Below are 13805 nucleotides of genomic sequence, written 5' to 3'. Positions count from 1 at the left end.
CAAACTATTTAAAAATTTGTTTATTTAAATTTTAATGATCACATTCCATTTGTCTACAACATCCACATATTTATCAATCACTCCCTTGACCATACATTTTATTTGCTGGCCAATATAAAAAACTGTTGAACAATTAATACAGAATTCGATATTTTAAAACGGAAATCAGCATGAGCCGCATCGAAGATTTTTGAATTTTTATTCGATGTCTATACTACACCAGAAATTAACAATATGAGAAATTGATATTAGGCCATATTTTTATGAATCCCTCCAAAAAATTAAATTATACCTATATAGATTTTTCGTACGTGCATATTTTGCATTCAAATTAAGTTGGTTACAGAATTGGCCTTCTTTTTAAAAGGGTCGTTCAATGCAATTAATTTTTACGACGTTAAAAAGAATTGTTTTTACCCAATTTCATTGGTTTTAAATATAATTTTCACAAATTAAAACAAACATAATTATGAACATTGTCAAATAATAAATATTTTAAAAATATTTCTACATCTGTTTAGATTTTAAATACAGTGTGAACAGAATACGAAGACCAAAGTAATCGGCAAATAATCTTCAAATTTAACAACGGTTTTATTTGCTGTGAAGTTTATTTTCCAATAACTCAAAAATAATTCAGTAAAAGTAAAAAAATTTTAGCTGTCTCTCAAGGAACGTAGATTATGGAAATGAGAAATAATTTCCAACTGCACAAATTGAGATCAAACTTCAAATTTAAAAAAAACGTACAGGTAACTACTGTGACTGTTGACTTCACGAGTTTTATCTTGTTTCTACAGATGCTGAGGCTAACAATATTGAGGATCTATCAATGTAACAGATAGGCAGTTCTCAAGGTCATAAAATCTGAAACGACTAAATCAAAGGTATTTATAAGTTTTTAAAAAGCGCTGTCATGGACTAGAGCAGTTCAAATCAATCTCTGCTGGGTACCCAGAAACACAAAGCCACCGGAATAATAAGAACAAACTGTGTATTCGGGGCGAATATGCAAAAATGGAAAATCACATGCGACGATTGTTACAAATATTACAACGAAGTAAATTAATGCCTGCCCAGCATTGGAAAACAAATTTTTGTAAGTGCCGCGATTCAGCAAAGCGAACCTTTAAACCTAACCTAAGGTAGTGCTAGGGGTTGCATTAAATTTCAAAAAAATTTTGTAAATTATAGCACCGTCGAAAAATCGAAAAAAAGTAAAAAATAATTAAAGTCGATACTTTATTAAAGTACCAAATGCAAGCTCTTTGTGAGTAATTACGCTTTTGTAGTCGACGTCAATGAATCAATTTTTAGCTAAGGATATGGTTAGCATCGGCTTCAAAGCGTAATTGCTCATAAGGAAATTATTGCTTGGTGTCGTATTTTGGTATTTTTGTACATTTTTCGTCTATTTGTTTTTTGCAAAAAAATTTTATTTTATACTTTTGAGTGAGTTTAAGTCTACCATTGTAAGTAATAAATAAAGTCAGTTGCACGTATTATTCCACATCTATAAAACTACTGAACCGATTTTGATGAAACAATTATAGTACCACCCGGTAAGTATACCCTTTCAAACAGTTTTTAAAATCGTTCCTCAATTTGTGGGGATCGATTTCCCCGCCAATTGAGGAACGATTTTAACATACATAAGAATTCTTTCATAAATGAATTCAGTGGAGTTATCGAAATCAGACTACTATGTTATAGTTACGCGTGGTCATAGAAATATCTCAAAACGTTAATTTCCATTATTTTATTACAACCATTTTAACTGACGAATTTCGATTATATTTTCAGTAGTAAGGCTATCTAAAATTCAACTCTACTTCCATGATTATAGCTTCAATGCAAATCTCCTTCTCAGTTTTTGATGCTCTTTGTAGATAGAAGTAAATATTTAATAAATAATGATATTTGGTTGCTTGAGGCTGTATAATAATATACATCATGATATGGTGTATATGAATGTCGATAATGTTTGATAATGTTTAGTGTTTTGTGTGAGTTTGGTGAAGAGTAGTTACGGTGGGATTTAATCCATCCCAAACATTGCTAATATTTGTCCTGTTTATTTTATTACATTATCATCACTTTGTTGTTATACATATACAGTTTGTTCACTTCAAGTATATCCACCCTCATATTTAAGAATTTAGAATTGAGTTTCGTAAATTATCGTATCACGTATTATTCTAAAGTAGTAAACAGAAGTAACTAAAAATTATGCGAAAGCTGTTTAAATAGGGTTTTCTTTTAAAAGGTTTGTGCTCTCAGATAAATAAATTATTCTTAAACAGACAGCGTCAAATTAGTCAAAAGATCAACTTTTATATCAGAAACATTTTTTTTTTTCATAATATAAAATAATAATATATTTTTTTCTTTTATTTCAATGTATTGTCGTACTTAAGGATGTTCCAGCATGGTATTTGCAGTTTCAATGTTAAAGCAATGGTACAATTTTTTTTTCGACAGAATTTAACGAAAAATTAAATTTAAGAATTTAATAATGCTTACTATTAATTCCCAAAGTTTCAGAAATTTTGACCGTTTAAAATGGGAAATAATTATGCCAACGTCCCAATTTCGATCAATTTACGTCAAAATTAATATCTCGAAAGTGAAAATTAATTTCTAAATTTTTTTTTTAGAATTTTATTGTATAAACATTTTTTTCTACTTTTTCTTCAATATATAATAATATCATAAAAAATAGTTGGAGAGACCGGACATTTTACATGCTTTAAATGGGACATGACCCTCAAAATCGCGAACTTTGTCTTTAAATATCTCGCGATCTAAACGGTCAAAAATTATGAAATTTTAGGAATTCATAAATAAAGCTATTATAAACCCGAGAAAAAAAATTCGGCCAAATCTGTCGAAAAGTGATTTCATGCTGGTACTACCTTAATACTGGAAGGAAATATCGTCTAAAATTAAATAGATGGAGTTGTAGTAGTACAATCACAATAACAAAACAATTAATATCCATGTAAAAATGGAGGTGTTATAAATTTTAAACCGTTTTGATTTTTTGTTTCCTTTAAAGATAATTTAATGGTGAGTGTTCTTAGCTATATTTCAAGTACGAGTTCGGGGTTTACTCCTCGGAACAACAAAAAATCCACAGAATTACACAAAAGTTTATTATTTTATATTCTACCACAAATTTTTTCGTGTTGTTTTTAATCCTTAAACTTTGAAGCAGAACACACTGTATTTATAAAACAGTTTACTAATAGCTACTGCTAGCTAATAATAGTCTATATCTATGTAACTACTGAATCATTTACTAAACAAATAATAAATCGAATCAGTAAATTATATTTGTTGTGTATAAATTGTGTTTTATTAATTATAATATATTTAATTTAATTCATATCATTTTAATTTTGGTTTCTGTCATGGATAGATTAATTAATTTTGATCTAGGAAAATAATTATATGTAAATTTACGATGGAATTTTCATAAAAACTCTCATGGTTCATTCGTACCGCCACCAAACATCTATTCATGGCGATTGTTCCATTAAAAATATTTTGGTTTTACTTAAAATATAATAAGTTTGGTAAAATCGAATATTTTAAGGTTTTTTTTTCATCAAAATAATGTTTTTTTTTTTATATCAGAGATAATCTTATAAACTTACATTATCCAAAATACTAAATTATAAAAACCTTATTGGACGTTTCACATTTTTTTAAATCCAATTTGTTTAAGACTCTGCAAGAGCTTGTATATTTTAGACGATTTTCTCTAAAATTATACTTTTAAAATATAACTCTGGTTAAAAGTCGCAGCACTCGCATTGTGAAATCGTGCCGAAATCGTTAGAAGTATCATCAGAATACAACAGTACCCCGTTTTACAAAAAAAAATGAAAGTCTGGTAATAAGCGTTACAAATTCGAATAATTTTTTTCAAAACTAACATTTCTTTGTACATAGTTTCTAGAAACAGAAATCGTAAATCAGTTAGATATTAAAACTAGTGATGCAGCTGTGCTAACTCAGCTCGTATCGGCTCATTGTACTTTTTCGATCCTAAAAATAATGTTTATCAACATTTTGGGTGAAAATCTACAGATTTCACTGCAAAATTTTTCGCAGTTTAATTCAAAAACTATGAGCTTTTGACATTAGTAGCTACTATCAATTCGAAAGTATATAAATTTGAACAATTGGAGTGAACCCTCAGCTCCGTAGGTGTATCTGATAGTTTTTGAGATATGATGCTTGAAAAATTTAAATGGATTTCAGAAACGTTAATATTTTGAGTTTTGATTTTCGTCACATCATTGTTTTTCTGTGAAGGGGGCAAATTAGCGCAAAACTTTGGTGTCCATTTTCTCCAAAAATATGTAAGATAGAGACATGAAAATTTGTAGGTACTTTCGAACGAAAAAATGAAGAAAATACTAAAAATTTGCGAAAACTTCAGGTAGTACAACTTTTTTGTGGTTGCAAAACGTAATTTCACACTTCCCTAAAGAGGTCTAAAAACTCTAGTTTTTTTTTCTAGTTTTGACGTAAAGTAATATTTGTAGCAATTGTTTCTACCAACTCCTCGTCTATAAATTTTCCCTTGATTAGCATGCTATGAAACTATATTTCTAAAAATTACAGTGATAAATAATGTAAAGTTTTGACCAAGTAAAAATTATAAATTGTAAAATTCAAAAAAATAATGTTTAAATAAATCCTCGAATTATAAAAAATTTTACGTGTAAGAAACAATCCTATTTGAAAATCAAACAGAAACAGAAATATCGTTTAATTTTATAATCCAAATTGATACTGTCAAAATAAGTAGTAAGGCTTATTATTAGTGATGTTAATTAACAAGAACGGATAACCTGATGAATTAGCACGAATAAAATGTTTGATCATCCACCATAGAAGAACAAAGAAAATAATTTATGAAGATATAGCTAGAATTCAGCTCCAAAATTTCAAAATTTATAGCTTGTTTTAAACAAAAATTCAACATTTCTCGATCAACGATTAACGCTGACATTAAATCACCATCCAATTTTGATGCTAGCTTAACAACGTTGTCAACTGCTAGTAGTAGTACCCAATATAGTTCATATACAACTGCCACGATTACCCAAGAACAAGATGATAGTTCACTAACTACGATCACTGCTGACCAATCGAATGAAAATGTTGAAAATGTTAAGGACCAAGGAAATACTCCACTTTGTCAGCAGGCGTTATCAGTTCCATTACCACCAAGTGAAACTGAAAGTACCCGAATAAGAAATGTAACAGATAGTATGGACACGATTGAACTTAGTTATCATACAATTATAGGCTCTTTAACAAACAATCGTGGCTCAATATCCAATACCCAAATATCCACAGAATGCTCCAATAGATCTGAAAGCACTTCTGGATTACAGACTGTGAAGTGCTATACAGATCAACACGCAACGTAAGAAATTAGTTTATTCTGTATAAGTCGTGAGCTCTTACTGAAACGAAATTTCTATGATTATTTTTGCCTGTCATTTGTAGGATGGATAAAGGTTAGTTTGGAAACGAAGAAAAATATTAATCGTCTCTCGAGTTTTGACAAAACTAGTCAATTATTTATTTTCGCTTGTTAGTTTAAAATAAAAAATTTAATTCAAAAATACTTTTTAAGAACAAGCTTTTATTGTACTAAAAAGTAGAAAATAACTTTGTTGGTGAGTCTTTCATACATGACTATTTGTAAAAACTTGAGACGCTCCGAATTATCCTTGATATTTTAAATTAAGCGCGTCCAGCTTTTACAAATAGAGATGGACTGACAAGTAAAAAGTAGAAAAATATTTTCTACATTTTATTTGAATAAAAGCTTGTTATTAGAAAAGTATTTTTATTTTAACAAATAATTTTTTGAACATATAAAAAAATCCCCAAAATACACGAAAATCGTAAAACACGATTTCCATAAATTCTACACTCGAGTCAAGATTAATACATCTCATTTTTCTTTGTTATCTAACTTATCCTTTCCCATTAACCCCATCCCATTCATGATGTGCTCACGTCTAATAGCAAATTAAATTTCAATAAATCAAATTCGTTTTATTTCACAGAGATTATACTAATGGCAAATCATCAACTACCGACTTGCCAACATATGCATTGGCCGAACCATTTTGTCGCATATGTTACGACAATGAAATTGAAAATGATGGAAAATTAGAAAAACCAGTGTATGCATGCAGATGTCGTGGTACAGTAGGTTTAGTACATCTTTCTTGTTTGCAAAAATGGTTGACAATTTCTCAGGTAATTTGATTGCAAGCTCCATAAATACCTCAAACTATACGATTTTTTATTTGAAAGTTGCTTTTTGTTTTTAGTAAAAATTTGTAGTTCTGTTGCTTTGATCTGGATAACTTTTAGGATTCCGCTATCGTATTAAAAATCTTAACTTATAAAATCATTCTTATGTCTTTTTACGAATCTAGTTAACGACAAAATGTTGAAACGGGCGTAAACGTTAAAAGAATATTTACATTGAGAATTTGTAAACGGCTCAGTGGCCGTGCAAGTTTGGTTGTACGCAATCGACTTTTACTCGTTTGGCTACTGTCTGTAAGTTTGCGGGTTCGAATCTAGGCAGCAGCAGTCTTATCTATTATAATTATAATTAAAGGGCTGGTAAATTGATGACTGTGTCGTCGCTTGGACAAGAACGAAGAAACCGACTCCACCCACATCATAAAGTTAATTATATATGGATGTAGTTCAAAATAAAATAAAGATTAAAAATAATGACGTGGGTGGTCTCTGTTATAGATGGATATCTGAAAAGCGGAGATCAAGTCCCATTATTACTATTATTATTATTATTATTATTGAGAGTCTGTTTCGGGAGTTACGAAATTAAGAATATCAATTTTTCCCAAGCATAATAAATCCAAATGTTGGAAGGTTTTAAGAAAAATTTTCGAAATTGACCATGCGTCGTATCTTCGAAACTACTTGCACCTTAAATTTGGAGAAAAATATAGGATATAGTGCCTCAATTATTTTACGGGAAAACGAAAATTGAATTATTTTTTGAAAGTTTCTTTGAGGGAAGGGAAGTGACATCGAATAAAATTCATTATGAAAAATACGAATATAATTTACGTAAGTTGCACATTTCGACATTATAAGAAAATTTATAATTCTGTATTTTTCTTCCTTTATTACTTAAGACGGTTCTTTCCACATTTTTCAAAGGCGTGAAATCATTATTTGATTGGAGTGAAATTTTCTAATTTTTCTAAGACACATCTTAAATATTCATTGTTGAAAAAATATATAGATAAAGAAAAGCGGTTTTTCAGATAAGAATGGTTAAAGTTACAATTGAATTTCAAGCACTGCGATTATACCCTTTACTCTATCGATTTGAAATTTGGATTCTTATCTTAAAAACCGTTTTTCTTTATAAATATTTTTTTCCACCAATTAATATTTAAGAGGAATCTTAAAAAAATCATATCAAGTTTCACGCCAATCAAATAATGATTTCACGCCATTGAAAAATGTGTAGAGAACCGTCTTAAATTACTTTGTCTAAAATTTTGAAAACAAAGTTTCATTTCAAAGATTGTATTAATTAAATTCTTCATATTTAAGTTCATTTATTTATTTATTTTATTTTTTATTAAAAATTATTCGGCTAAAATTGATGGTATCTTTAAGAATAACGTACAATATTTTTTTTATAAATAACATTTGATGAATTTTTAACGAATAATATGACAGTTTAATAAAAAGAACTATGATCGATAAGCTAATACTTTTGTGTAAACTAATTTCCAAGTAAGCTTTCGAATACATCACATTTACTTGTCGAATATTTTTTCTCTCTCAAGGTTCTTGGTTGTTGTATTTTTTAAGGTATACGTGATAAGAATATTCTCTCTTTCTGCCGTGTGTATAATCTAGTATGTATTTTAGTTGGAACATTTGATTTAACAATAAACGTGGGGATTTATATCATTCTGTTTTCTTTCTTTATAATTTTGTATCCATTTTTATTAATTTAAGAACATCTTCAATTCTACAATGATTGATTTTGGCGTAAACATCTTTTTTCAGCTTGTTACAAGGCAGTCCATTTCAATAAATATATTCGTTTTCATACTGTATTGAAAAAGCGAGTTTCAATGCCTATAGGCCTTTTCATCGATTTGCTTTTGTTTCGGGCACTTCAAAAAACTATTCAACTAAAGAAAATCTAATATATTTTACCTTTATCAAACAGCGCTTTTTGGCAAAGATAGAAGATATGTGATATGTCTTTACTTGATTAACATCTTAATACAGTAACCTTGTCGTTTGAAAGTACGGGGTAGTTTGCATCAAATCCGGTAGTTTTGATTTTTTGCAGACTTGTTTATAATGTTGGTAAAATGAATAATCCAAATATGCAAATTTGTGACCTCGAACACTGAACGCAACTTGGTCAAAAATCGAAAAATCCGTGAAAATTTTGGATTTTGACGATTGTAACCCTAAAGGACTAGTTTTTTGATAAATTCTTTTCAGAACGATTTTAAAGTAGACTTAATTTGCTACAATATGAGACGAGAATGGACTCTATAGACTCAATACTTTCCGAGATAAAGCCTTTCAAAATTTTTCGACGTAACTTTACACATCAGAGATAACGTCAAATCCGGTAGTTCTGATTTTTACCAGACTTGTTTAAGATGTTGTCCCAATGAATAATCCAAGTTTGTGACCACGAGCATCAGACGCAACTTTGTCAAAAATCGAAAAAATTTGTGAAAATTTCGGCTTTTTTTATGATTTTGGCGATTCTTATGCGCAGAGCATGCGTGATCTGGTAGTGAAAAATACCAAACAAATATTCATTATACTCATTCAAATTTTGACACCATTATTGTTTTAGCACCAATACAAGCCTTTTTTAATAAATAAAAACACAAGTCAATATCCTTACGCATATATTTAGCACTGTAACAGTATAAGAAGGCGGAAGGTCTATTAAAAAAATAAAATTTTTACAATCAATCTTAACCCAAGCTAGATTATTGACAATAGTGACGTATTAGGGACAAACGCTTTAAATAAGCATTGAACAAGTGAAAACAAACAATTGACTCAGTTGTTGAATTGTTTCGCTATAATACTAAATAATTTAAGATACTAAAGTTAAGTCCCAAGTTTGTAACGCTTAAAAATATTGTTGCTACGAAAAAATTTTGGTATAGGTGTTCTCATAGAATCATCTAATTAGTCCATTTTCGGTTGTACGCCCGTCCGTCCGCCCGTCTGTCAGTGCGATAACTCAAAAACGAAAAAAGATATCAAGCTGAAAATTTTACAGCGAAATGGCCGAGCGGTCTAAGGCGCCAGTCATAGAACGTTGGACTAATTAGATTTAGGTTGCGGGTTCGAATCCAGGCAGCGCCGGGTGAACAATTTATAATTAATGGGAGTGCAGAATAGATCACATTGTCGTCGCTTGGATAAGAACGAAGTAACCGACTCCACCCACATCAAAAATGTAATTGTAAAATATGTTTGTAATTGAATAAATAAAGACTAACAAATAATGATGTGGGTGGCCTCTGTGATAAGGCGTATGTCATAAATACGGAGGTAGAACCCCCATTATTATTATTATATTATTATTATTATATTATTATATACATGGTATAAAAATTGAAAAATACATATACTTAATGCTAAATAGCTCTATAATGTATTGTTTTCTTTCTAGGCGACTTTTTCCCCTCTATTTCAATGATTAAATAAAAGAACAAAGCCTAAAAATTTTGATAACCTTGGCTCTCATTAAATAAGCATATATTATTCTGTCATATTACATGTTTTCCCTTAATCCTTTGTGTTTTTTTAAAGGATTAGGGGTAGGATCCCGAACTTTCATCCCCCTGACCTGTTTTAAGTTTCCAATTAAATTTCCTATGTTTATTTTGTTAACAGACAGCGCGTTGCGAGCTATGTCACTATCAATTTCCAACCAAACAAGTTCTACGATATGGTAAATTACGATCCGTACAAGTATGGTTCACCAATATTGTGGACCGAAGTCAATTGTTTTTTGATATTAGCGCCTGGTTAATAATGACACCTATAATTATGGTAATATTTTTGTTTCTAAAAGTTGAAGCAAGGTGATTCAGCAGCATATGATTTAATGAATAATGAATGTTATATTTCAGTTTTTTTTACACTAAAATTTTCAAAATACAGTGCAACCTCGATGTAACAAATCGGAAGGGAACAAGTAAATAATCGTTATATCAAGTAATTCATTTAACTGAAATATGTTATATTGAGGCTAGCTTAGTCGTAAATTTGTTATAAAGAGATAATTAATATGTTAATGTTTCGCTTTTCTGCGATTGATAAAGAACATCTTTTATGTTTTTGAGCCATTGCAATTTGAATCAGTAGTGTTTACATTACTTTCCATCAACCAACAATGATTGTTTTACGAAAAAAAACGTGTCTGAACCTGTCGCGACATGAATCACATACTTATGAGATTAAAGATCATATATTGGTGGAACGTTAATAAAGGTTTTGGGTTGACAAAATTAGATTAATTAGAGATATTTACACTTATTGATGATAGTTGAAAATTCCTTACAAAAAGGTTGTTCGAAATGTAAAGGTATATTGGACATTGACTCATATGGACAAGTGGTTATATTGAGGTATGTTACATTAAGCTTGCACTGTATATTTAATTTAGCTGCTTCACCTTGTATGAAATAAGAATTTTGATTCACAATTTACATTTTTTTAGAAATATAACATTCGACATAAAATTTATTGTTTTCTAAATATGTTCCTGAGTAAACTTGTATTTTAAGTAGTAGTAGTGTAATTTTTACTTAAAAAATGTAACATCGAAATCAGAAATTAGATGCAAGTTTTTTTTCAGTTTCAAAAACCTGCATCAACAAAAATGTGTATTGTGTTTCAAAAAGCTTATATTATGTCAGAATTATTGCAGTTTGTTCCCTTCAAAGAAAATTCGACATCAGTTTTTTATTCTTTAACGGTCATAACTCCTTTCTAGGCAATTTTTCATTATCGTCGTACAAAATTCATGAATTATTTACTGTTCCAATCAGGTTAAAATCAAAGACATTCTTTTTCCAGCCGTTTTAATCGGTTTGTAGTATTCAGAATCACTTATCTTACATGAAAATAATTCATCACTCTTCCTACACAAAATTTCGCTCTCATCGAAAAGTGCGTTCAAAAAATGTTTGCGTTCAACGTAAAAAAAAAATGTAGAAATCAATTAGGACTAAATACAGCAATAGTACAATCGAAAAATTCAATAAAATTTCATTCTAATAATTTTGTTATGATATATTAGCATGGGACACGATAAAAGGAGTGTTAAATGGCGTACTAAGGTTACGTGACGATGACCATTAAATTCATAAAAAGATTTTAGGACGTATATTATTCTCGTAACACTTTTTTCTGAGGAAGGAAGGCATTGAGTCGAACTTGCAGAGGCGGATTTAAGAGGTGGCGAAGAGGCAGTTGCCCCCTCGAAGTAGGGCATCACCAGAGGGTTCGAAATGCATCTACGAAAATTAAGAAAAAAAAGTGTAGAATTAAAAATTGGTAAGAGAGATCCACAAAGGAGGCACCCAGTTTATTAACAAAGACTAAAAAAGACCCTATTTACATATTTTGTCCACTGGACCTTTTTCCTTAAATCCGCCACTGCTTCCTTTTAACGAGGCTACCAAACTTTCCTCTACGATTTTTTGTGAAGTGCTGCGTTTTCAAATGGCATGATGACGTCATATTTGAGTTATCGGTTTGAAAAAAACGCAGTGGGGAATTTGTAGAACACTATGACCACTTGATAACATTAATAATTATTAAAAAATTTACCAAAAGTGAATTATGTATGTATTGAAAAACAAAAATACTTAAATACAGCATGTTCGAGCTGGTAAACAACCTCATCAGTGCAGTATTTTTGTCGGAAAAAATATTTTATGGCTTAATTATTAATGTGGTCATAGTGTCCGACAATTTTCCCTCTGCGTTTTTTCAGAACGCTAACTCAATCATGCGCATTTGTAAACGAGGCACTTTCAAAAAAAATTTTAGAGGAAAGTTTAGTAGACTTGCCAAAAGGCGGCCACTCTCGAAGTTTCAAGTATGCATTCATCATCATTTAAAAAAAAAAACTACCCACGGTCTATTCGTCGGTGTCTTACGGTCTATACCTTTTTAGGGTTGTGTAAAGTAACATTACGAAACGTTTGAGTGCAAAAGGCATTGCTTATCTGTTATCTCTTTTGCTAAAATCTATAAAATTATAGGTATGTTTGTTTATAGTTGTTTGGCAAAACTTTTCTTGACTGTATTAAGAAAAGAGGTGCAGCCTGTATTCTGGAGACAGCCAAGATCTACTTTTTAGTACGGTTATTTATCTTTTTCTTGTAGAAATCTATACTAATATATTATGAATGCGAAAATGTGTCAGTATCTTAATTTTTTCACGACAAATTCCCCTAATAAAATTTAGAACGGAGAAAGAATTTTCGAAACAATTATTACCTACTTTCTACCGCAAGATTTGATCACTCACTTCCTTATGGTTAATACGAATCGAATCAAAATTCATTCTTGTACCCACTGACTTTTCAAAAATATGCAAAGAATATTTTTCCAAGTTTAAACTAAAATAAAAAATGATGACTTATAAATAGATAACATTATACATGGTACGATTATCGTTAAGATGGTTACATGAAACAATAAAAAAAATGAAATACACACCACTAGCAGCTTACGCCACAGTCATGGGTATTGGAACATGTGCTTTACTGGTAACAATTGTTTATGTATTATTTACATTCATTATTGTGGTGTATTACACATGGTCATGGTATCAATTCTATTCGTCGGATGGTAATCGGGTTATTGTTTTAACTGCAATGCCGGAACCAGCTACAGTCGTTACACCAATACGAATTCAACAATAAGTACTTAATAACTTTTACTCAACAATGACAATCTTGACAATCTCTTTTTTGTATACAATATATTTTAAACGTAAATAATTTTGAATAATACAAACTTTTTAATTTCCTTTACAATAATTCAGAATGTGAATCCCAAGAAAAATTTGAAATAAATAATTTAAACGTAGTGCAGTTTTTATAATTCTTTTAATTAATAAAGAAAACATCTCACAAATCCTATGAGAAAAATATTTGGCTGATGAACAATTTGTGGAACAAAAATATAAAAACTTAAAATCAGTTTTTTCCTTTAAATTTACATTTTCATAAGTTTTAAGCAATCTTTTTTTTTTTTACACAAATGATCGATGTTACATTTTTTGGAAATATGCATTTTTAAGTTATTCAAATAAAAACCCGATTACTTTTTTTTGTAAAATTAGATACATTTCATTCTTTAAACAAATCAAAAGTGGTCACATAAAATTCAATTGTGTTCCTCCTAATTAGTTCTTGAGTAAAAAATTCACATGATCACAAAGTCAAAACACGTCTGTTACAGAAAACATGATTACTTTAAATTCAAGCTAATTTTATGAAATACTCGATAATTTTTTAGAGAAAAAGATACGGCGCCTTTTTATGAATACCATCAAGCAAATTTTGATTTTAGTTTTTTGTTTTTATTTTTGACCCGTGGCATTAAAAACATATAATATTTCCAGAGCGAACATAGTTTAAACTAATGCCATAAGAAATAGACGTTAGAAGAGACGTTCGGGAGCCCGGGCGTAGGATTTC

The 13805-nt window shown here is 29.8% G+C and overlaps 1 protein-coding gene across 1 annotated transcript; it reads left to right on the top strand.

Annotated features, from left to right (window-relative positions):
• The first annotated feature begins 4645 nt into the window (after nucleotides 1-4645).
• LOC123293343 (E3 ubiquitin-protein ligase MARCHF2-like) lies at nucleotides 4646-13156 on the top strand. Its single transcript, XM_044874128.1, has 4 exons — nucleotides 4646-5446; nucleotides 6099-6294; nucleotides 9979-10137; nucleotides 12750-13156. The coding sequence occupies exons 1-4, from the start codon at nucleotides 5289-5291 to the stop codon at nucleotides 13023-13025; spliced, it is 789 nt and encodes a 262-aa protein (XP_044730063.1). The 5' UTR covers nucleotides 4646-5288; the 3' UTR covers nucleotides 13026-13156.
• Nucleotides 13157-13805: the final 649 nt, after the last annotated feature.

The sequence above is a fragment of the Chrysoperla carnea genome, chromosome 2 (genome assembly GCF_905475395.1).
Source record: "Chrysoperla carnea chromosome 2, inChrCarn1.1, whole genome shotgun sequence".
Taxonomy (NCBI): domain Eukaryota; kingdom Metazoa; phylum Arthropoda; class Insecta; order Neuroptera; family Chrysopidae; genus Chrysoperla; species Chrysoperla carnea.
The sequence above is the reverse complement of the archived record's forward strand: the minus strand, read 5'-3'. Positions and strand labels throughout refer to the sequence as shown.